General features: G+C 50.6%; 1 protein-coding gene across 2 annotated transcripts; it reads left to right on the top strand.

Annotated features, from left to right (window-relative positions):
* The first annotated feature begins 1,328 nt into the window (after positions 1-1,328).
* On the top strand, positions 1,329-24,206 carry LOC144944061 (uncharacterized). 2 transcript variants are annotated; one of them, XM_078872106.1, is made up of 13 exons: positions 1,329-1,384; positions 3,689-3,978; positions 6,272-6,330; positions 7,394-7,490; positions 8,953-9,209; positions 9,576-9,736; positions 11,177-11,329; positions 12,320-12,388; positions 12,936-13,026; positions 13,676-13,764; positions 13,875-14,218; positions 14,596-14,758; positions 18,018-24,206. In XM_078872106.1, exons 2-13 carry the CDS (start codon positions 3,862-3,864, stop codon positions 19,742-19,744), a joined length of 3,327 nt encoding a protein of 1,108 aa, XP_078728232.1. In that variant the 5' UTR covers positions 1,329-1,384; positions 3,689-3,861; the 3' UTR covers positions 19,745-24,206. The 2 variants fall into 2 exon arrangements, with proteins under 2 accessions (XP_078728232.1, XP_078728233.1); XM_078872107.1 differs by lacking the exon at positions 1,329-1,384 and having other exon boundaries at positions 2,865-3,978.
* The last annotated feature ends 262 nt before the right edge of the window (positions 24,207-24,468 follow it).

Raw genomic sequence — 24,468 nt, forward strand, 5'->3', positions numbered from 1 at the left:
ATAGCGCTTCGTAATGAATGGCAACGCGAGTCCCGTAATTATTTACGGGTGTACAAGGTGATTCGTGTGGCTGAGCCAGTTACCCTCCGATGTCGAGCTCTCGATCTGTGCACCACACGCGCCACTGTGATCAACGATAATTGCCTGTTGGCACCAACGTGAGGGTAATGACGACCTAAGTAAAATCACGGGGGGGGTGGGGGGGTGACTGCTGCTGTTAAAACAAGAGTGGAGACCCGCGAGAGAAGGGGAGAGAAGCGGTGGGAGAGGCAGCGGGAGAGACGGCGACACCGAGACGGCATCGCAGAGTTCGGAGGTCACTGCTTGACACGAGCAGCTGATGGGGAAGTCACCGCCTGACGGCAACAACATGACTCTCTGGGTATCTGTGTGAGTCTATGGGTCTCTGTATGAGTATTTGGGTCTCTTTGTGAATCTATGCTTCTCTGTATGGTTCTATGGTTCCATGTGTGAGTCTGGTGGTCTATATACGAGACTATGGGTCTCCGTGTGAGTTTATGTGTCTCCGTGTGAGTCTATGGTTATCTGTGTCTTTGGGTCTATGAGAAAGACTATGGGCATGCGTGTAAGGCCATTGTTCTCTGTGTGAGTATATGGGTCTCTCTGTGAGTACATGATTCTCTGCGTGAGCCTATGTATCTCTTTATGAGTCTATATGTCTCTGTGTGAGTCTATGGAACTCTGTACGAGTCAAATGAAGGGGATTAATGGGAGGGGAGAAAATGGGGGGAGGCCTTTGTCCAGCTGTGGGAAGTTCCAGGCAGACTACAACAACAAAAACGTGGTTGTTATCGTCATGAGCCACGCTATTTATATCTCTGAGCAAGGATGGATGATCGTACACGTGTTATCCACAAGGGGGAGCAACACGCCCTCTTCCTTGCGAGAGAATGATTCCTCGTATAGCCTGTAACAGGCTGTTGGGGCAAGTGCTGTTAGCGAGCACCTATGAAGGTGCCGGAACGCCACACGAGGGTTTGGGTGGCCAGCACCACGCCCGGTCGCCTTTGTCTCCCGAGTGGCGATGTTTACACACCGTGCCAGGTATCCATTTGAGGCTGAGTCGACTTGGGAGAGGCCAGGGTCCGGTTCGGCTATTCGTCACCGGTGTTGGCCGTGAGCGGGATTCGAACTCGGGTGCCGGGTTCGTAGCGCAGCGCGCTAACTGCTGCGCCACCGCTCCTCGGCCCTTGTTCGCCAACACACTCCAATTCCCATCACTCCGCTTAAGCATCCATTCTCAATCAGTCCGTTCTCACTCACCCAGAAACTCGCTTCCTCTCACTCACCCACCAATTACTCCCCACAGCGACATGGGGGCGTACGTAGAGGTGACCGTTGCGAACGAGATGGGATTATCCAGGTAAAACATTTGAACCAAAAATAAATAAACACTCACCACTCGCTTCACATCACTCACCGCTCACGCCTGTCAGTTACCCACCACTCGATTCCCCCATTACTCTCCATCCCTCACCACTCACTCTTCACCCCCCGCACCCTCCCAGAATCCCCATTACTCTTTCGTGCCTTATTTTGACAGTACGAGTGTTGGTGACAAAAATTAACTTTAGTCCATACTGAACATCTGTTAAAAAAATGCTTTATAGCTCATCGGATTCCTCCAGTTATAAATAAAGATTCTGTTTCTGAGTTCTAAAGGATTTTTTTTTAAATCCAAAAACTCAATCTCTATGTCCCTCCAGTGTCTCCATCCCTGTCCCACTGTTACCTCCCCTTGTCTCCTCCCCAGTCTCTACAGCCCACGTCCTCTCTGTCTGCCATCTCGTCTTCCGTGTCTCATCGTCTTATTCCATGTCTCACTCCAAGGCCGTAATTATAATATATATTGGGGGACACACATCCCCCCCAATATTCAAATATGCTCAAAATGCCCCCCCCCCATATTGCTATAAAAGTAATTTTTGTTTATACTGGTAGGAACGAAGTGAACCAACCTACAATAGATTATATCGTCCGTCCGTCCGATGTCCGATTACGTGTAGCAACATCGCCCCCTACTGCAAACACTTGGCAGGACCCTACAAAAACTTTTAGACTCAGTGACGTTTTCCTGGCTAAACAAGTGTAACATTCCCTTATAATTCCCTGAGATAGCTTTTAATTAAAACATTTTAATTACAAATTAACTCACAGCGGCCTAAAGCCTACAGCTAGGCCTAAAGCCTAGAACTAGGCCTCAAACTCTCCCTTCGTATCGTACCCCCGAGTGTGTGAAAGGGAGTTAATGTTTAACAATGTTACATTCCCTGATGTTTTTAAATATAAACATTTACATTTAAAGCTTTTACATTAATAATTAAACCATTTAAATTAAAAATTAACTCACAGCAGCCTAAAGCCTACAGCTAGGCCTAAAGCCTAGAACTAGGCCTCAAACTCTCCCTTCGTATCGTCCGATTCGGTATAGCAACATCGCCCCCTACTGCAAACACTTGGCAGGACCCTACAAAATCCTTAACACTCAGTGAGGCTTTCCTGGCTAAACAAATGTAATAATACATTGTTTATATTCTTTGGTTATTCGTTCCTACCAGCCCACCCCGCAGGGACCTGTTATTGTGGTTATGGTTGTACTTTATTAATCCCTAATCTCTGCCATTGCATGCAATGAAACATGAAAAGGTAAAAAAGAAGAAACAGAGCAATGTAATACAATACATTGTTAGACATTGTTGTAAAAAATAAATAAAAAGTGCATCCCATGTGTTAGTGCACTTTTTTATATTTTAGGCAGGAAATGGCACGAAATTCGTTTTCTAATTTAGATTTATTTTTTTCTGGGGCGGGGACCTCCAGACCCCCTGGAAGAAGATTTGGTCCCCCCCCCCCCCCCATGTTGACTCCATGGCTACGGCCTTGCCTCTCACTCTATCCCTCGTCTCATCGCGTGTCCCTCTGTCTCCACCCGTATCCCAAGTCGTTTCCATTGGTCTCCGCCTCTCTCCTCCTCCTTGCCTCTCCTGCCGTCTTGTCTCCGCCTTTGTCTCACTTGTCTCCGCCCTGTCCCCACTCCGTCACTGGTCTCTCTAACTTGTTATACTCCCCTGTCTCCTCTCCTGTCTTCACGCTGTCTCTGCACTGCCCCAGTCCCTATCTCCATGTCTCCGTCTAAATCTGCATGTCTCCGCTGTCTCCGCCTCTGTCTCCCTGTCCCCGACCCTTCCTCCCCGTCTGCGCCCCTGTCTCCGCCTCTCTCCCCGCTGTCTCCGCCTCTGTCTCCCTGTCTCCGCCTCTCTCCCCGCTGTCTCCGCCTCTGTCTCCCTGTCTCCGCCTCTCTCCCTGCTGTCTCCGCCTCTGTCTCCCTGTCTCCGCCTCTCTCCCTGCTGTCTCCGCCTCTGTCTCCCTGTCTCCGCCTCTCTCCCTGCTGTCTCTGCCTCTGTCTCCCTGTCTCCGCCTCTCTCCCTGCTGTCTCCGCCTCTGTCTCCCTGTCTCCGCCTCTCTCCCTGCTGTCTCCGCCTCTGTCTCCCTGTCTCCGCCTCTCTCCCTGCTGTCTCTGCCTCTGTCTCCCTGTCTCCGCCCTGTCCCCGCCCTCTCTCCCCTCTGGCCCCGCCCTCTCCCCTCTGTCCCCGCCCAGTCTCCGTCACTCTGAGTTTGAATTTCGTTGCCCAATGGGCCGCGTGCGTTTGGCCGCCGCCCGCGACAGAGGAACTGTGAGCGGGGACGCGGCGGAGACAACGAGACGCAGCTGAGTGGGGACAGCGGGGGACAGGGAGACAGGGCCCCCCTCACACAGAGAGACAGGGCCCCCCTCACACAGGGGGACAGGGCCCCCCTCACACAGGAAGACCAGGAGACGCAGGCCCCCCCCCCCCGGCTATGCTGGACCGCAACGTCGGCGCGGCCGCGCGGCTGCAGCTGCGGAGCCTCGGGGTCCGCGTGGAGGCGGCGGCGGGCAGGAGGCCCAAGGGCCCAGCCCGGGCTCGCTCGGGGAAGGTGAGTGCGGAGAGGTGACGAGGTGGTGGGGAGGTGGGAGAGGTGAGGAGGTGGTGGTGGTGAGGAGGTGGTGACGTGGTGGTAGAGGTGAGGAGGTGGTGGTGGTGGATGTGAGGAGGTGGTGGTGGAGGAGATGATGAGGTGGTGGTGGAGGAGATGATGAGGTGGTGGTGGAGGTGAGGTGGTGGTGGAGGTGAGGAGGTGGTGGTGGAGATGATGAGGTGGAGGTGGTGGGAGAGGTGGTGGTGGAGGTGAGGAGGTGGTGGTGGAGATGATGAGGTGGTGGGAGGTGAGGAGGTGGTGGAGGTGGTGAGGAGTTGGTGACGTGGTGGTAGAGGTGAGGAGGTGGTGGTGGATGTGAGGAGGTGGTGGTGGAGGTGAGGAGGTGGTGGTGGAGGAGATGATGAGGTGGAGGTGGTGAGGTGGAGGTGGTGGTGAGGTGGTGGTGGAGATGATGAGGTGGTGGTAGAGGTGAGGAGGAGTTTGGAGAGTTGAGTTGGTGGTAGAGGTGAGGGGCGGTGGGAGATTTGAGGATGTTGATGCGGGTTGTGAGGAGGTTGTTGGAGAGACATGGCGGTGATGGTGGAGGTGAGGAGTTGGTAGGAAAGAGGAGGATGTGATGAGGTAAGGGAGTGATGGAGCGGGTGTTGGAGGTTTATGGTCGAGATGGTGACGTGATATGGGAGCGGTGGTGACTGCAGTAGGGGGCCGTCCATAAATGACGTCACCCACCTGGGGGGGGGGGGTAGAAATGTGACGTCACATAAAAATGCGCAACTTTAAATAAATATACACAACACGTTCTACTTAATTAAATATAATTTTTAATAAATGCTTTCTCCTACAACATCGGAGTGCAGCGCCACATTAAATACGCGCTACAGTGACAATAGTTTAAAGCGATTTGAAGCATGTTTTATTTTGGGGGGGGGGGCAGAGCTTTGTGACGTCATATTTGAGGGGGGGGGGGGTCTGACTTTTTGTGACGCCGTGTGACGAAAGGGGGTGAGGGGGTCAAAAATCGCGTGACGTCATTTATGGACGGCCCCTAGGTTACAGATGATCAGATCCGAGTGCGAGGCGATGATGGTCGTGGGAGAGGGGAGGAGGCTATGCGAGGTGGTGAGGTGGGGATGGATAGGATGAGGTGACCTCAGGGGTATACAACTTCTTGATGATAGGTAACGACGAACCCTGTGGCACGCTCAGTGAAATAAGACCTGTCACAACGACACTCTCGTAATGTCACAACTCAACACTTTTCGTCCTGAAAAAACACTGTGGCCTCGAAGGGAAACGTGTATAATAGGCGACGTTTCGGGAAATGGGCCCTTCTTCAGATCACATTGTGTGCACAGAGCACGTTGTGTGCACATTGTGTGCTCTGAAGGAGACCCATTGTCCGGAACGTCACATTGTGTGCTCTGAAAGAGGGCCATTGTCCGAAACTTCGCGTATTCAATACGTTTCCTTTTAAGGCCACTGTGTTATTGACGAATGTGTTGAGTTTGTCGCGTTACAACAGGTTATTATTATTATGATGATTTGTTGTGACAGGTTGAATTCTGTGCTTGTTCCCTCCTGCCAATGTGGCAAAGCAGCCGTCAGCAAATAGACTGTCTGACCTGTTATATAAGTTCACAGGTCTGGGCAGACCCACACGGCATGCTTATTCTCGACTCGATCCCTGTAACACATTCTCCACTGTGCTTTCACCTCCTCCAACACGCCTGGTCAGTGTGAACTAACAGGCCAAAATGCCCTCTAAATCAGTGGGTCTTAAGCTTTGCTGCAGCCTTGCACTCGTTTGGCTCTCAATCATTAAACATTTTTTCATGGTAATAAATACATAGGGATTTATGAAACAAAGTAAATTGTACTTACATGCCCCGCGCTTACTTTGTGGTTAGATGATTTACCTTTTAACAAAAATCTGGCCATGTCTCGCAGCCCCAGATCGGGCATCTCACACCCCAGGGGGTGCAGCGTGCACCGCAGGTTAAGAACCACTGCTCGAGATGGACCCCTTTCGAGGGGAGACGCATCTGTCAGCAGTGACGTGAGCCAGAAATAGCAGGGCTGCACCTATACATTTAGCTTCAGTCTCAACAAGCCCCTAACAACAGTCTAATAGAATGGCAACTTCAGCCACCTACCACTGTACTGAGAAATACGGTATGCTAAGGGAGAGTCATTGGCAAGCGATGGATTGGTAGTGTTGGTGTGCGAAGCTCTGGGCCAGTTGGTCTACAAGTACTAATGTTTTTTTTATATTTTCGTTGCCTTGTTGTAGAAGAAAGAAGATTATTCTCACGGGGGCTCACCATCCACTACCGAATCGCTGGTCCCAAGGTACGATCAAGACAGCCTTTTTTTTTTGCTTAAGAGCAGTAGTCGTAGTAGTAATAATAATACGGATAACTTCTAGAGAGCAAACGGTGCAATAGTAACCACTGGAACAGTCCTCCCATCATGCCGTGTATGTCACGTGTCATCGCTGCGCTACGTGTATAATGAGCAAAGGCTTGTTTTAAACCACCGACTTAAGTCAAATTGAACATGCAATTTTGTTACATCACGTGATACGCGATGCATGATAGTAGGACGCATCCGTTGGTCACAATGGCAACGCCTCTAATCCAGCACTGTCGCAGCGAGGGTTGGAGACTCACAAATGTTGTGAAAGTCCCTGCCTGTGGGTGTCAAAAAGGTGCCATACCATGGCCCGCCAGGACAAGGCAGTACAGCAAGTGGACTAATCTTCATCTCTTTCCATTTGTCGGGGATAAGGTGTTACCTCCACGCGTGAATGTGTTTTCTCTGGGTGCTGCGGTTTCCTCTCTGTATAAACACTCATAAATTGGCTGAAAACATCTTAATATAAAAATATCAAATCTAGCAGGACATTATTTTCAAAAAGAGTCCTTGGACTCGGTGTGACGTTTCTGAATATATAAATCACTACTCTTATTTTTCACGTCTCCACATACTTTTATGTCTGATACTTTCTCATAATTTACAGAAAGCGTTATAATTGGATTAATCAATATACGTCAGATCAGCAGACTAAACGTTATATGAGCAAATTACTTGGAAAGGGCCCAATCTCGTCAGACCTCGAAGCTAAGTAGGGTTGAGCCTGAATGAGCGCTTGGATGGGTGACATGAATCAGGTATCAGTGAGCCACATTATCAGCAGAAGACAGTGCGGCAAAATACGTAATTGTGCTGTACTGTGCTCCGAAGTCTACTCCCCGCCTTCACTGACCTACGTGGACCGGCGTGGTGAAGTAGAGGCAATCCCCACAACCTGCACGGAGCGGCTAGGCCCTCATCCAGCAGTAGATCGACAACGGGGCAGGTACGTGCGCTAATAAGGTCCTAACTCTGATCATCATGTTTTTTATGTTACAAGGTTTGTCCTGGAAGCCTGTCGCTATCTCCAAGACCACTTGGACACAGAGGGCATCTTCCGGAAGCCGGGATCATTGTCCAGGATGCGAGAGCTCAAGGTCCTTCAACCGTGCTCATGCGGAGGCAAACACGGGGCCTGTGGTCGGGCGTGTTTAGGGCAGGGCGGGGGGGGGCAATGTCTGGGGGACGTTTATGCCACGTGCCGATTGCTTCAGTGTGCGTACGTCGACTTGTCCACCCATGCAGACGTGTATGAGTTAAGTTGACTCGAGTAAGCTGCGTGGCACAGAGGGAAATACTATAGTGGGCAAATGGATGAGAGGGAAAAACTTGTGTAAATGTTCTTGCGTGTGTGTGCGTCCTTTCAATGTACACATGGCCTGGCATAAGCGTCGTGGTGACGTCACCGCCACTTAGTGGCGAATGGCGGTTGTTGTTGTTTGTAGGGAGTGGTGGAGCCATTGTTTAGGGTACTGTGCTTTGAACCCGTTGACCTGAGTTTGATTCCCAGCAACGATGGACATGAATGGAAATGATGTCAGAACCTGTCCCTGGGCAGCCCCCAAGGTCGACTTGCCCTTTACACGTGAATCTGGTGTGATGTGTTGACCTCAGTATTTGGGAGAAAGACGGCGAATTAGCTTTGTGTTAGCTGCACCACCCCTCTGTTCACTGTTTCAGCCTTAATGGGTGTTCACTAACAGTACTTGCTCAAACAGTATAACCGCGTGTGAATTTTTTTGTGTGCTCAGATAAACAGTCGTTCGTGCACTGCACTTTGGTCCCTGGTTTCAAGTACCAGCCATTGATGTTATTTATAAGTGACAAGCTTTACTACCCGGCTTCGCCCAGGACTTGGAGTCTTGTCTTGGATTAATACACGGCCTACGTGGAGGGTTGGTGGGGGGATGCGTGACGTCAGCAGACACTGTGTAACGCTGCCGCATGTGGGTGACATCACAGATGTGACGTCACCGCTCACTTGCCGTGCAAAATATATCCATTGTTGCGTCCCCCCCCCCCTCCAAAATACAAAAGTCTATTTTTATACTTTTTGCATTGTGTACAATCTGGAAGCTACCCACATACCAAATTTCAAGTTTGTTGCATGTTGGGAAGTATGCTAAACATTTTGGACAGACACATATATTCACAAATTTCCCTTTTATGTATATAGATTCATAAATCGGTCCTCATCCGTAATTGTGAAATGAGTACCTGGTGCATTGCGTTACCATCAGCCCTGGAGAAACAAAGGTGGCCATGATGCTGGCCACAAAATCCTTGACATTGTTATCTTCCAAGCCATGATAGCACTCAGACAAGTATTAAGTGATATCACATTTGCGAACTTTACATCAATTCCACTGCAGTGACGTCACATTCGTAAATTTTTCCGTGTGCTGGGGAGAGACAGGGAGATTCCCAATTTGACCCACACCGAAAAAATAAACAATACACTCGCCCTTGTAGCGGGCGCCCGCTGGCTAAACAGCCCTTGCTTCTCCGATCACGGTCGCTTAACAAATTGCCCGCGTGTCTCTGCGCGGCTAACCGCAGGCCCGGCTGGAGCGCGGCGAGGCCTGCCTGGCGGGCGCGACGGTGAACGACGTCGCCGGGCTACTCAAACAGCACCTGCGTGAGGCGGCCGAGCCGCTAGTGCCGCGCGAGCTGCACTCACCGCTGCGCCGAGCGCAGCAACTGGCGACGGCGGAGGAGCGCACGAGGGCAACGCTGCTGCTGTGCCTGCTCATGCCCCCCGCCACCGCCCACGCCCTGCGCTTCATCATGACCTTCCTGCACGCCGTGGCCGAGAGGTGAGGCTGCGACTGTGACCGTTTGCTTTACCGTGAGGGGCCCGAACGGTCCGTGGGAAATTTTTATCGATGACCATGGTCTCCGGATTATTAGATGCTTCAGAAAACAAGACGCCATCAACTTTTGCTTTAAAATACAGAGGGGGGGCGGGGGGGGAAATGTGTGTTAATTTCCAGAGGCTACGCTAATTGTCCTTCAAGGCCCAAACGGGTATGGCTCGGGGATTTGGTCTAGGACAGTGATGGGGACTTTTGCCTTGCCGGAGGCCGAATAGGACTTTGAAATAACCTTTGGCAGGGAGGCCACACGTCACCGCAAGAGGTCCTTCCCTTTCGTTAATTAAAAGAAATCCGTCTTGCGCTCAGAGCAGAGGATAACAAGATGACGGCGTCGAACCTGGCGGTGGTGTTCACCCCGACGCTGATGCACGGCGGGCGCGGGGCCAGCCTCACGCCCGGCACACAACAGCTGCTCCAGCTGCAGGTGCTCACCGTGGAGACGCTCATCACCAATGCTCCTCGCATCGGTACGAAGCCCCCCAAGACCCACGGCAGCGACTGGTGGCACGGGGGGAAGGGGGGGGAGTGGGCACTGCTACATTCCCGCCACTTGCGTGACTCATTTTTGCTCTTCCTTGGTGGCTCGCAACTTTCAGTGATGGTTTTATTAACGATTTCCAGCTCAGGTTGAAAGCGCTTATGCATTAGCTCTGGGTGTCCAGCCATCTGTAAACTGGGAGGGGCAGGATGACTCTCGTAAAGATGATCCAATGTGAACGGAACTTCCGTGTAAAGTCGTGTAGCTATGAGGGATTTAGCCTATTAAATATAATAGTTAGCCAAAAATGTTGAGACCACAAACGGAAGGGAAAAAAACCTCGCCGAACGTTGTTTTATCTAACGCATGTTTCGGCTTGCACGGTGTGACTTAACGCGGTCTGTATTGCGGAATAACGGCGGTGAGGTTTCAACTATACGGATTTTGACGTTGCTAAGATTTTTCGATTTAAAGCTTTCGTGACTGTACCGAAAGAACCAAGAATATGTTGCTAGGATTGTTAGGAAGATATTTGTTAGATTGGCTTGCGAGAGGTGAGAGTGCTGCATCCGTCGGAAGGTAGTAAGGCGTGACTGAATTGATTGTGAGAACGATTTATTTACTGTGTAAGTTTCTTTGCATTTGTTTTTTCGTGCGATAATGTAACAAATACTCTACACGCAAACGTTCGTACACATTGCCGCAAGCATCTTGCCGTTACTCATTGAATACGTTGGTTTTACGGACTCCTACGTGTGTGAATCCTTAACGTTCCAGTGACAGTGTTAGGGGCAGGCATCGGGCTGGAAATTCAGTGTCGGGGGCGAGTGTTGGGCATATGCCGCAGTGTGGGAAGAGTAATTCAGACAGGGGTTTTGTGTTCAGGTCACATTGAAAGAATGTACACGCAAGGTGTGGAGAGAGACTGGACATTGTTAATTACAACAAGGGCGGGAATCTTGTCGAATTAGCTAAACAAAGATGGAGGGGTGATCATTTTGGACCAAGGAATGCTTAGCTATTTTTCCCATGTGGCCTATTATTTGTCGAATGCAGTTTTGCACAACAAGGCAATTTAGAAATACGTAACCCCTGCGTCCAGCGAGGTTTTCCTGTATTATCCAATATTGCAAACGCATGTTTGGAAATATTCTTATGATAATTGCCCTGACAGCTACACATCAGTTTGTGTTCTGCCTATTAATACTTTAGAAGACGACACACATGGGGAAAGCGTGTTACATTAATGCAAGCGTTTGCACGATTTTTATGAATGTGTTGTGGATTTTCGCTGCGTTCCGTTTTTGGTGTGACCTACTGGAAAGTGCGAAATGGCTTCAGACACTGCAACTTCAAATTGTGAAAGTAATCTGATGATCTAGTATTAAGAACACAGTGTGATACCACTTCTGGCGATTGACCCCTCCAGGCCAGTGGCCGGATGAGGAGGAGGTGGAAGAAGATAACGATGATGCTGCAGGGACAGCCTTTGGCAGGAAGGGCAGCGAGGACCAGTCGCCATCCACTGGCGGGCGTGGAGACCAGCGCTCGCTCAAGTTGAACCGTCGCCGCAGCTTCAACGGTAACAGCACCTCCCCTGTATAATAGCCTTAACAGACTGTAGGAGCAAGTGCTGTTAGCGAGCACCTATGAAGGCCGGAACGGCACACGAGGGCGTGCGTGGCCAGCACAACGCTGGCCACTCCCTAGTGGCGATGTTTACACACCATACCAGGTACTCGTTTGAGGCTGAGTCAACCTAGGAGATGCCTATGACCGGTTCAGATAATCGTCACTGGTGTTGTCCGTGAGCGGGAATCGAACTCGGGTCGCCGGGTTCGAATCGCAGCGCGCTAATCACTGCACTACCGCTCCCCACACACACCGTGAACCCCACATGCACAAACGCACACACTAGTGTGTTCTCATCACCCTCGTCTCTTGGAACCTCAAAGCCAGAAATGTAAAACCAGAGCTGTCACATCTACGTTGGTGAATGTTATTTTTGTTTACGTATTTGATTTGTCCTCCGTGTCCAATCATATCCTGATTGTGGTTTTGGAATCGTGCCATGATGAATGATCCATTTTGGTCTCGGAGAAGTGTAACCCTTCTTGTTAAGCATATGGCCCACGAAAGCAGATACCAAAGAGCTACCTCTGAGATCCTTTGGAGTGACTTCTGGTTTACATATTAGGTGCGACACTTTTCAGAATCTGAATATTTATTTATACTGGACATACTGATAAGCATAACTGTCATGATATTTGAAATTCAAACCGATATGTTTATTTCCCCAGGGCTGGAATTCTGCCAAATCAACTGCAAAAATAAATTTAACGTGATGTTTTTTTTTGTGTACAGTCCATTGGTAACTGGCCAGAGACCATCGCCTTGACACACTCCAAAAGCCTGGGCTTAATTACAGACGGCTGCCTGTGATTTGGACTTGGGATACCAGCAGTGGCAGCTCATCGCTGTGACCTCTTGATCCATGCGGCCACCTCTCAGATTGCGAACGTTGAAATCGGTGTTGTGTGCCGCGTTGCCGTGTCTCGGATTTCTCATTTAGACGTCGTCTACGGAGCTTTGAATCGTCTGAAAATCAGCAAGACGCCCGTAGGCACACCTAAGGGAGAAGGTACGGATTCAGAGGCCGCTGTTTTTCCGCGCACACAAGTGAAACACGCGTGTCGCATTTTTGTCACATATGAGTTGGTAGTTTGGCAAAGACATTTTTCAATAGTGTCCATTCACCCGGCAAGCACTGGGTTAACTCCACAGAACGCCGTTGTAGGTTTGAGTTGTCACTTGGACTATGGGGCTGTGATTGACGTGTGATTGCTTGAAGAGAGGATGCCAAAAGACATCTGTAGAAATGTCACTTGCAGTCATCGTAACCCTAGCTGCAACAACCTCTCTCTTGAACCAGAGAAAAAAAAACCCAGCCGAGCTTACCCTTCAAACCTGACAAAATAAGAAGACTAAGCCGCAAGTGGATGCCTGTCTACGATGGAAAATGTTCAAGTCCCGAAGCCGGAAGCCTCACGGCAATGATAAACACACTCAGAAAGTAGGCAGAGGCCAGTTTGTGCCACGGGATATGTACACCGTGGCCGTATCGGTGATGGGATACAATCGCACATCCACTATCGTCCCATCACCCCCCCCACCGTGCGTCGCTACAGATCGCGTGGGTCCGCAGACGCCTCTCACGGGGAGACAGAAGCGGAAATCCTCCGATGTCAGCCCGAATCACGGCTCCTCCGACAAGAAGCGGTGAGGGCACACGGCGCGAGCGGTGTCAGTGGCATCCCTCAACTCATCGGCGGGGCTCTGCACATTCCACAATAGCGTCGAGCAATTGCGTGGGGCCGAAGGGGTGGTGCGAGAAGGAGGGTGGGATATGCCGTTCACGTTGTCACGGCCAATCTGTCAGTGATGTTGCTGCTCAAGCGACGTGTCCTTACTGCGCAATCCGTAGGTGTCTACAGCTAAAACGATTATTTTTTATTATCACCATACTGTGGGCAAAATCAATGGGCCTTGAACATCGCTGTGCCAATTTTCACGCTTCAATCTCAGAACGCTAAAGGTTTTTTGAAACAAATCCGTCTGTCTGCGCTTTAACCTGATGGATTGCTGTAAGGCGGCCCCTCCGTGGCGGTTACGACGGGAGTGTGGGGACCATTTACAAGCGACTTATTTATTATATTATATGGCCCTGGCTTCTCTCGACTGTTTGCGCGCTGACAGATTTAGCGGATTTATTTTTTCTCCCCCGTACTGTAAAGTACTGTAAATACCTGGCCCGACAACTCCGTGCTGACCACCTTAATGCTCGAGGTCAATTTTCCGCTCTTGCACGAGTAAGTTGCGTTCCGACGTGCGAGCGCGATAACGTGTCGCCTGCGGCTGCTTCCCCCAGACGAGGAGACGAGGTGTGGGACTCGACGCCGCGTGGCTCAGGCCATCTCGACCCGTCGCAGCCGAGCGCCGGAGACTCCAGCCGTTACGGTATGGCCAAACCGCCGACATCCGCGGATGCCAACGAGCACCCCTTGTCGGCTTTCGCCGTCCCCCCGTTGACCTCTCGCGCGGTGTCCACCTGCGTCCCTTGGTTGCAGCGACGCGAGGCTCGGACGCTCCATCGCTCGAGTCAGATGCAGCCGCGGTCCCGCCCGGCGAGGCCACCACCACCACCACCCCGTGCGCGCAGCGAGGCGAGGGGGCGGCACTCATGACGAGGAAGCGGTCGCGGAAGCTTCTCGGCCTGTCGGCACCCCACCCGAGCAGGACGTCAGCCAGGCTGAGGCTGCGGATGACCAAGCCAAGAGCGGGATCTGGACCTGGAGACGGAGATGGAGCCAGAGCCATGCACTTGTCGTCATCATCATCGGGGCCGTCTGATGGCTCGCGCAAGTCTCTGCGCGTCATGCTGAGCCACTTGAAGGCTTTTGGCTCTGAAGAGGTGAGGTTCCTCTTCCTTGTGGAGGCTTGCAGCAGTGATGATAGTGAGTTAGAGAAGATACATGAGTGGGGGGAGGTGAGTGAGGCGATGGAGGTGATGTAATGATGATGATTGCTAATGAACGAATGAGTGATGGGAGTGAGCAGATAGTCACGAATGGAGGACAAAAAATACTCGAGCCTAGACCCAGTGAGAAGGAGTCAGTGGTGTGGATGACCAGAGGGGGAGCTCACAAGAGACTTAAGTCTAGAGCTTAGACTTCAAGAAATGGAAGTAGTTGGCTGTGCGGAGTTAATTCAGAGGAGGGGAAGTGACATCCTGTCGGGCGGAGACTGACCGGTCGGTGTCACCATTGGGTGGCGTGTCGGCGCAAGCAGCGCGCCGCTTGTTACCCGCTGAAGAGCAGCGCGGAAGTGGGGAGGCGCCTGGCCAATCAGCCTCGCCTCGACGGCGGCATGGACACCCTCAGGATCTTCCCGCAAACGCCGCGCAGGAAACCGGCGCCCGCTTTCAAACCTCCCGTCGAGGCTGGCCCCGCAGGTACGTGTGACGCAGGTTCGTGATGTGGGTTCATGACGTTCCAAGATTGTTGAGGTCAGCTCTTTTATTTTTTCATCAACGTGATAACTGTCTAGTTCCAATAAAGCGTCATCTAGGGTTGTTGATTTTTTTCGGTTGTCGGTTTAGAAATCGACTCTAAATTCCAAAAAGTCGTGAACTCGATCGGATCAAGTTCAATTTCACTAACGATCGAACCGATTGGCTCAAGCGCTAACATTAAAATTGCAATGCGCGTTCAAATGTAAACGATCACATCGCAATCCCTTGTACGTACATATCAGTAAAACTTACATCTCTTTGTTAGTCCTCTGCTGGATGGAGGCCTCACCACACCACAGCGATCATGGGATTTGTTAGACCATACTTAACCACGCTGCTCAATGCGGATCGGTTTAGGTTGATTAAACCGATAATCGACATTTTGACAGTTTGCCAACATCGACAGCACTAAAAAATCCGTAATTACTGCCCGTAGCGTCACAGCCGTCGCAAATTATTTTTGGAAACGAAGCGTTCTGTCGTCGCCTGTTCCACCACGTGTTTGCGCCGACGCCCTGCCTGGTTTCGCCATTCCGCTGCAGTGCCCCGCGCGCGTCGCTAGGTGGGGATTTGCTACAGGGGGGGGTGGTGCTGGGCGTGCGGCGCTGCCTCCTTGTGCCGGCTCCGTTGCGAGCTGCGCCAGAGCTTTGGGCCTCCCCCCGGAGGAGCGCCGGGGAAAATGCAGCGCACTTATTAATGCCATTCAGTTCAAAATGGTGGCAGCAGTGATGCGTGATTAAGCTTACAATGCACCCACGAAAAATAACAATTGCATTTCTCGCAGGTAGCTCCCGAGATTAGAAATGTTGCCGTGTCAGCGCCGTGCTCGTTTATTTTAAACGTTTCGTCAAATTGGAAGTGATACACGCAAAAATAATGCTAATTGTGTTCCATTTGCATCCTTCAATTCGCGGCGAATTATTAAAGGAAGGTAAGAGTACAATTACAATTTAATTCCCCGTCGTGCTCTCACATCCTCAACCCGTTTCTCCGTTGCAAGCAGCCCTAGCAGCGGCACAGTATCAGGAGACAAGACAAAAAAAAACGTAATCTTGCAGCACAGCGTGCTTTTTTGTAGGTTGTAGTTTGTGTTGACGCAGTGCGCCGGCCTTATTCGGAGGTTATCAGTGTCGGTCAGGTCGTTTCTAATATTGTGCCGTTTGCCGGAACAGCATGCCTAGCTCTACGTTTTGGCAAAACGTACACGCGACTGTTTGCTGGAACAACATCTTATGCAGTTTTTGTTGTGGTCATAAGCCAGCCGTCTGCCAGTGAAGCATTTCCCATTATCTCCACAATAATTGGTTTTGGGTGCTGCCTTCCGGCGAGCATCGTTGCTGGCAGCTTCAAGATAAGGCTGCCCCCCTGTCCAACTCGCCGGAAACACTTGTGCAAAACGCACCGCAAAAAATATTACCATGCTGGATTTTTTTCATTCATTACGCACACAACCAGGCCCCCTCCATTGAATCTGTAAAATATTATTAAAATGTAACATAGTTTTTTTGACCAAAGTAGTATTCTTTGGTTCTTTCTGTAAAGTCACATAGATAGAAAAATAAGAATAAAAAATAAAGTGAATAAAAAAAGAATAATAATAAAAATGTATTAACTTTATTTACTATTATTTTTTTTTCTTCTACGTGACTTTACCGAAAGAACCAAAGAATATGAATTCCTGCAGTCACGAAAGTTTTACGTCAAAATTTAACTAAGTATTGTCGTGCGCCACGGCCGTGTGCTCGCCGTCGGTGAGGGTCCGTTCAAATTTTGTATATCTTTTTTGAAAGAAGTGACTTTACCCAGCAGTAGATTACAGCCAACTGTTTGCTCCAACAAGACATTCATTACCGTCTGCAGGCCAGTGGGAGGCTAAATGCCAAACCATAATAATTTTTACGAAAGGTTCATGTGGTCCCAAAGGTTTAAAAATACAGAGGAAAAAATAGATATCTTTTTCTCCTGCATTCGCCAACGTAAAGCTCGCGTGAACGTCGCTATGGCACGTCGCGATTTTAGCATTCGGGTCGTCGGGAAGTGTGGTGATGGGGGGGGGGCGTTAGCCGAGCACCGTGACATTTACGAGCTTTTTTGTGCAACGTTTGGGGAGCGCATGGGCCACATGACTACGTAGCAGGCTGGGAGCGGTCAAAGAGGTCATTGTCTCCTGTAACGGTCCTGCGATCTGACATATTTTTTGTAACCCTCGAGGCACGTAACTTTTTACAGAAATCTTGTTCTTCCGATTTTGGAAGTTGTTCATGTCACTGCACCATTGTTTAACCACGGGTGCAGGTAATTATCTCAACTTTCTCACCCACGTCCAATTTCTATTTTTTCTTTCTTTCTCGCCCTGGATATTGAACATTGCCGCGAGGGATACAGTCTTTGTTTATTCAGCTCCGGCCTAATAAATGTCTCGGAACAAGAATTTCAGCTCTTTCTCATAGTTTTGAACTTCCTCGAACTTGTGGCACCAGAATTTAAATGCCTTTCCTTGTCAAATTAATCTTAACGTTCTGAGTGGCACATTATTATATTTGTAATGTATGCTCATTGTTTAAAGATCAGTCTGGTTTAGCGGCTATGTTTTTTTTCAATATTACTGCCGTAATACGAAGCTTTGGCGTTTTTTACAACACGTAATGACTGCGTTTTATAACACTGAAACTGCAAACTAACTACACTATAATAATGCCAGTATTATCATTTATTTCTATAATGCAAAACACTACGTAGATAAATCACCCAGAATGCTCCCAATGCTGTCAGATCTCAGCAGCTAAGCAAGGATGAACCGAAACAGTGCTGGGACGGGCAACCACAGAATACAAAGAGGTTGTTATAGGCTGGTGCGGAGCGAACACGGTGGGCGTCAGAGGGCCGTGCAACAAAACCCAATGTTGTATTGTACTTCTGTGATCCCACGTCTAAAAACAACGCCCGCCACCCGCTCAACGTGGGTATGCCCTCACCCAGCAGTGGATTGACGCAAGGGCTACATTTGTGCACAAAACTGCATCTAATCTAGATTTGAAGTTTTCGTGACTGCATCTACTGTGGGATTTAGTAGCCTCCCAACCCCAGACGAGCTGTACCGGGAATAGAATGCCTTTTTACAAGGCCTGGCCCGGAATCCACAGCAGTGGCGGTTTGCATTATTGTTGTCGTCCTTGTTGTTGCTGTCGCTGCGCACCAGGACTGATGGCGCGGAGCGGAGGGGCTCAAGGCTCGGCGACGTGCGCGCGCGCGCCAGGCGGCGGCGGTCACCGTCCGCCCTCCGTCTGCGCCGCAACTGCGGCCAGCGCAACCGCGCCCGGGATAAGCGACCGGCAGAGCCACCGTGGGCCCCTCCCCGTGGCTGCCGCCGCCGCCGCCTCCCCCGCGCTCTCCGCCAACTTGACCCCCGACCCCTGTTCCGGCGCGCAGCCGAGCGGCGGCTCGTTGTGCTGCGGTGACCGCGTCGCCCCGACCGCTGTCGGGATCAAAGGAACGTTTTTTGAATCGGGAAACGAGCTGCACGCGCTGGCCTTCAAATGCAAAGGAGGCGATCCATCGAGGGCAGGCGGTGACTTTCGCAACTCCGAGTCTAAAATGTCAAGCGAAGCTGAAACCGCATTTGAAAAGAATGCCGTCGGCGGGCACCTTCATCGGCCCGTGCCGGGAGACGACCGCCTCGGCCCCACGGCTTCGAATCCCCGCACAACTTTTTACGACGGCCTTAACAGAGTCTGCGATGCAAATCAATCGGTCGGCCAAGATAATTATCAGCAGCACGATAGCGATTCAAGTTCGTTTTCCCTTGCCGTGCCGGTGTCTGAGGTGTCGGAGAAGCGTCTTCCTGCTCCCAGCTGCTCAAATGCCAATGGTTCAGCAATTACACAGTTTTGCGGCTGTGGGTCCTGCGACTTAAAAGGGCAAAAAAATCCAATTTCAACTCCCAGCGAGATTCTCAAACTTGATACGTTTCCAGGCTACAAACACACCCAAGGTTCGCAGTGTGCAGGCGGTCGGCTTATACCCGCTGCTCTTATAGAAACGAGTAAGCAGGGACTCGCGAGTGAAGTACGAAAGCCAGCAAAAGGAATTTCACGTGAAAGTCTGCTCTCGGAACCCGACTGGTGTTGGGATGCAGATGCCATCAAAGCGTCCTCCAGGGCGTCGAGTTGTCGTCCCGCGGGCAGAACGGTGGACACCCTGTTCCGCTCATCCTCGGCTGAGATGGTCGGATTCGGCCTTCAGAATCCTGCCTTGAGGCTCGTCAAAGCCTCATCCGCGGAAGCCTGCCCTTCCGGCTTTGCCGATGAGACGGGGCGCAGGCGGCCACCACGGATGACGGTCACCTCGTTTGTGGGCGCCCCCATGAAAATGAGCGTGAGGTGCGAGGAACCTTCGCCACCATCAAACCAACCAAACCCTCGTGGCGTTGACGTTCAGACCGTGACGGGGACTACGGGAAACAGCGATGTGGAGCACGAAGCAGGTGATGAAAAAGAAGCGGTGTACGTGGCCACGTCCGGGCAGGCTCTTCGCAGTTCTCCCAGCGACCACGGTAAGGGGCGATGCAACCCGGAAAACCGCGACGGAAGAAGCACAGTGCGGGACGTGCCTCTCCACAGGAGCGTCTCCACCCCGTCCAGGCCGGCGACTGCCCAGCGCGGCCCTCATCTCAGGTCCGGGGCCGGAACGACGCGGGCTCTACCCGAGGGCGGCAGCGGCGGAATCCTCAAGAGCGTATCGTTCAATGCCAAGGGGTCGCGGGCGTGTGGCCAGGCCCGAGCGTCCCCTCCCAGCCGGGTGGTGGAGACGAAGGCTGCCCCTGGGGGGGGGCGGCTGGTGCGGACCAGCAGGCCACTGCAGGTTCCACCCAAATGCCCCGTGGCCCCGATGCCCCTCGTGCCAAGCAAGGCAGCCTGGGATGTGTGAGCGAGACGTCTTTCTGTCTGACTTGAGAGTTAATGTCGCAACGTTCCGGATTAATCCCTTTCCCACCGTATACATTCAGATTGTTGTTCTTCCATCTAACAATTTCTCCAGCTTTGTTTTAATGGTGGCTTTTAAAAAGTGTTTAGTTGGGTTGTTTATTTGCCTTGTTCGAATGCATTGCCCGTCATTAGGCCTTTGATTTGTGTATTTGTCAGTCATTTAATAACTTTTATTTCATGGCCTTGAAAATGTGATCCGAGCACGGCGCAGCACTACTGTAGCCAAACGGTGAAGTCTGCACAGCAAAGCACTACTGAGGTCACATGGTGAAGTCTGCACATCACAGCACTACTGTAGCCAAACGGTGAAGTCTGCATATTGCGGCACTACTTAAGCCACACGGTGAAGTCTGCACAGCAAAGCACTACTGAGGTCACACGGTGAAGTCTTCACATCGTGGCACTACTGGGACCATGGTCAAGCCTGCACGTTGCAGCACTACTGAGGTCATTCAGTGAACCTGCACATCGTGGCACTACTAGGACCACACGTGGTGTGTGCTGTCTAGTGTCATGTCCAATTATAAAGTAGGCCACGTTGAGTGGATCGTCACTTTGTGGAGAGACTCGCAGCGCTCACGTGTGCCGGGCTACGGTTACACACGGGAATCCGGGCTGCACCACACGGGAATCCGGGCTGCACCGCACGGCGTGGTGTGTGTAATCGTGCATGTGTGGCCCTGTCGTTTCAGTGAGTGAGTGTGAGTGGTCCTGTCATTTGATGGTCTTTGTTGTGGTCCTGTAATTTCAGTAAGTGAGCAAGTGTCTGATTGTCTTTGTTGTGTTCCTCCCATTTCAATGAGTTGTGCGAGTACATGGACACTGCTGGGGTAAATATCCGAGGTGTCGTCCTCCCTTCGTTGTGTGTTGCCGCGGATCTCTGCGGCACTAATAGGAAGGTGTGCCAAAGCCAGTTGAATGATTTGGTGCCTAACGCCAGACCAAAGTCATTCGGTATCATTACAGTTCTCGGAAGCCTCCTGTTGCCACGACAGGATAAGATAACGCTTGCACGCGGTTTCCGTCTCAGCGGGCAGCTTTTCAACGTGTGGGGGCTCTTTTATCATCGTGGTAGAGCCGCAGAATTCTCCAAACTCCTGCTTTCATGAGCACAGGCAGCAGCCCCGTCAGACCCTCGGCTCCGCTTACAGAGAAAGTGAATAAATATTGCGCCCTCGTTGATTCATTTTTTGTTGCTTTTAACTCGAGCAGTAAAACATATAGAAATTTAACATTACATTCAATGGGGTTTTTTTTTTTGGACTCCTGCAGATTAAAATATTTCAGTCGTTCTCCGGGAATTGAAAATGTGCCGCGTGTGGAAGGTTACAAAAGTGATTTGATGTGAAGATTGATATTTCATCCCGTCCCGTCCTGCCCCATAGAAAGAGCGGGCCTAGCGCTTGCTGCTGCTGCCACCCGCCCCACGTCCCGGTTAGAGGTGGCGACGATGTTTGGGTTTGTCGGCGATGTAATCCCGACCTGGTTGTACTCTCAAACTGGTGCTTTGGTGTCGGGGAAATTGCAAGTGGAGAGGCGAGGGGCTGTGTACTTGTGAGAAGAAACTCACGAGTGCACAATCTGCGAATGCGATCACCGAGACCGGCCTAAGTAGGTTTATCGTGATCTAAAATGCCGCTGCCAGATTTCTCACCCGCTGCCCAATACGCCAATCCATTTCCCAATCCAATCCAGTATCGATTTCACGGTCACACTCGCCATCTTCGTCGTCCTCCACAGAGAGACTGACGCCGGTCCACGGGAGGATCTTAGAAGTGCGGTGAGCGCAATCTTGTAATTTATCCAGGGCTGGATTGGGATCTGGTGAAGGGATAAGGATATTGGGTTGAATGTGGTAATGTTTATTGTGGCAGAAACATTGTAGATCATCTGGAGTGCTTGGGTAGGTGGGTGTTGACTTTACCGAAAGAACCAAAGAGTAATTCCTGCAGTCACGAAAGCTCCAAATTAAGTTTGTTGTGAGGAAGCCCAAGAGGAGAGAGTTGCAGGAGTCGAGTTGGGATTGAACGAAGGCTCGGATGAGAAGTTCAGCGGCAGACGGGGCGTTGTAGATGGCGCATGTGGGAGATGTTGCGTAAGTGTAGGTTGGAGGTCCTGCAAAGTTGAGAACGAGAGCTCAGGATTGATGACAACTCCAAAGTTACGACGCGTGCACTGCCGGTGTGATGTCGGATCACAGGAGGTGCGCAGTCAAACTGGAATCTTTGTCGAGTGTGGACTTTCTGCCAGTGATTCAGCATGGGGGCATTTTTTAGTTTTCAGTATATCAAGCGTAACTAATTTATGGGAGATTTGAATGGAAAATAAATCACCTTAATAAAGTTTAATTATATATTTGCTCCTCTTCACTAGACAAACACTTTGTGTGCATCTCGCATCTTCATTTTTAACAGCTTAAATTGCACTAAACTACAAGAACAAAACAAATTAAACAGAAAATTAATGGCTCGAGACGCGGGTGTTATGTCAGCGATTTGAACGCGCGCGTGCCGGGCAGCTCTGGTGGTAATTGGCAAGATTAAGCCGCGCCACCGTGATCAATTGGGATGCTTGTTTTGGGAGACACACTCTGCGTGGCAGAGGTTTGACGGGAGAAGCCCCCGCTCTGTCGTTTCGCGTTCGCTGCCTCTTCGAGCGCTCGCTCGCCGCAGTGATGCTGGTCAGGTTCCTGACTTGGGCCCTCTTAGGCCGTTCCTCTAAAGCGGCGGCTTCTCAACCTGTGGCCAGCGGACGACCACTGGTTGACGGCAAACCCGTGGTGAAGCGGTCCTCGGGACTAGCAGACGCTACCGTGTAGAATAAGAAGTGTAATGTTGAAAAGCATACGAATGGTGCGTGATATACATTTCAATGGTTGACAGCGACAGTCTGCTGGCCCAGAGAGTTCGGGAACCACTTCCCTAACATCTTGCCACGGTGGCGAGATGTGAACTACTTCGCCTGATATATCGGTCGTGGGTTCGATCCGGACCCTGACGCCTGTATATTTGGAGTTTGCATGTTCTTCCCGTGGTCGTGTGGATTTTTCTCCGGGCCCTCCGGTTTTTCCCTCCACAGTTAGAAGCACGCGTTTAGAGTATTGGGCTGCTATAAATGTCCACGTGATAAGCCACTTTGTTGAGCTATCATCTGTGGCCAGGTCGCTCCTGAGCAAGAGCTATATAGCTCAGTGGACCTTACCTGGTAAAATAAAAATAGTTCAGTCAAGGAAAAAGTTCCCCCTTCCATATCAAGACGTATGTTGTGTCACCCTGTGATAAGTCTCAAGTGATAGCATTCGGAATGTGAGCCTTTACATCGATTTAGAGAGGGCAATTACATGGGCACGGTTGGTGAAAAATAATCCAACAGACAATGTGTTTGACGTGTGTTTTGTTCTCACTGTTTACAGAGCCAGCCACTGTGCAATGTTGCTGCTACGCCTCATGTTGTTTAAGCACATCGTTAAGCTAGAAAAATTGAACCTTTAGCGAGTATCCTTTGAGGTGTGTAACTCTTGGTTTTCTATATACACACACCACACACCCCGTTTTGTAAAGGGGAAACGCACTCTTAAGAAAAATGAGCACGGTGGAAGTAGAGCACGAGTTAATTGCGGTCGAGGGATTTCACCGCGTCTTCGCCAATACGTCACGTCCAAACGCGCAAACACAGGTGTATGTCTCGACATACGTGGAACTTCTTTCCCACCGTACGTAGCCAAACCGTGCTAACTGGAGATTGGAGATGGGATGCCGTCTTCGCGCGTCTCGTTGCGACTCGGCGTGCGAAAAACACTATGTACGAAGCAGGAAGACCTCGGGGTGTCAGAAGAATCTCATTAATCCTGTCCGCCTGGACCGGAACTTTCTCCTTTTGAAAGCCATCGCGCTCGCGAGGTCGCTTCGGGCTCGTCGCCGGTGAAATCGGGGGGGGTGACTGTCACGCCTTTTTATTGGGACCGAGAGAGAGAGAGAGAAAAATAAATGCCGCCGTATTTTCATTACACGGTCTGGCACGTGTGGTGACAGATGTCAGCGAATGTGAGCCGCGGCAGAAACTGGAGGTGTGAATCACGTAATTAGAAACATTTCCATAATTGCGGTCAATTTCATCCAACTTTTATTTTGAAGCATTCCGCGTGTCACTTTTGCAGCAGCCCGATATTTACGGATGTGTTTGACATTTTACACGGAGTCTGTGTGCAACGTGTTACAAAAATATATTATCCGCGATGCCGTCTGCGCGTCTTTATACGGTAATTAAATCGAGATTTATTTGCTTGAAAAAACGTTTCTTTTAAAAATTATTGATGTATGAATCCATACGCAATCGTTGTACTGCCATCTGATCGTATTTCCATCATAAATCTATGCGCGGCAATAAAGTAGTTACCAAATAAATGTTGCTGTCAGAATTGAGTCTGAATAAATTGAATTTCTTCCTTTCCAGTTAGAGAATTTAATTTGGTTGGAATCTCTTAATTAAAAAAAGTGGAAATTCCCTCTTGGCTCTGCGTGGCAGGGCTGCCGATGTGCTGCCTGCGCGCTCTCCGTGTGTTCTTCACCGCTGAGCGGAGTCTGACGAGTCGGCTCGGCGTTTGCAGTGAACGTCTGAACGTTGAACAGGCTCTGGCCTCGGGCACCGTGGAGAGGCCAACGGGGC

Source organism: Lampetra fluviatilis, chromosome 33 (assembly GCF_964198595.1).
Source record: "Lampetra fluviatilis chromosome 33, kcLamFluv1.1, whole genome shotgun sequence".
Lineage (NCBI taxonomy): Eukaryota > Metazoa > Chordata > Hyperoartia > Petromyzontiformes > Petromyzontidae > Lampetra > Lampetra fluviatilis.

Excerpts from the sequence above, each read along its gene's own strand:
- LOC144944061 (XM_078872106.1), top strand. The coding sequence starts at position 3,862 with ATGCTGGACCGCAACGTCGGCGCGGCCGCGCGGCTGCAGCTGCGGAGC. Across the intron at positions 7,491-8,952 it reads CCAGGATGCGAGAGCTCAAG|GCCCGGCTGGAGCGCGGCGA; the intron begins GTCCTTCAACCG and ends GGCTAACCGCAG. Across the intron at positions 13,765-13,874 it reads CGGAGACTCCAGCCGTTACG|CGACGCGAGGCTCGGACGCT; the intron begins GTATGGCCAAAC and ends CCTTGGTTGCAG.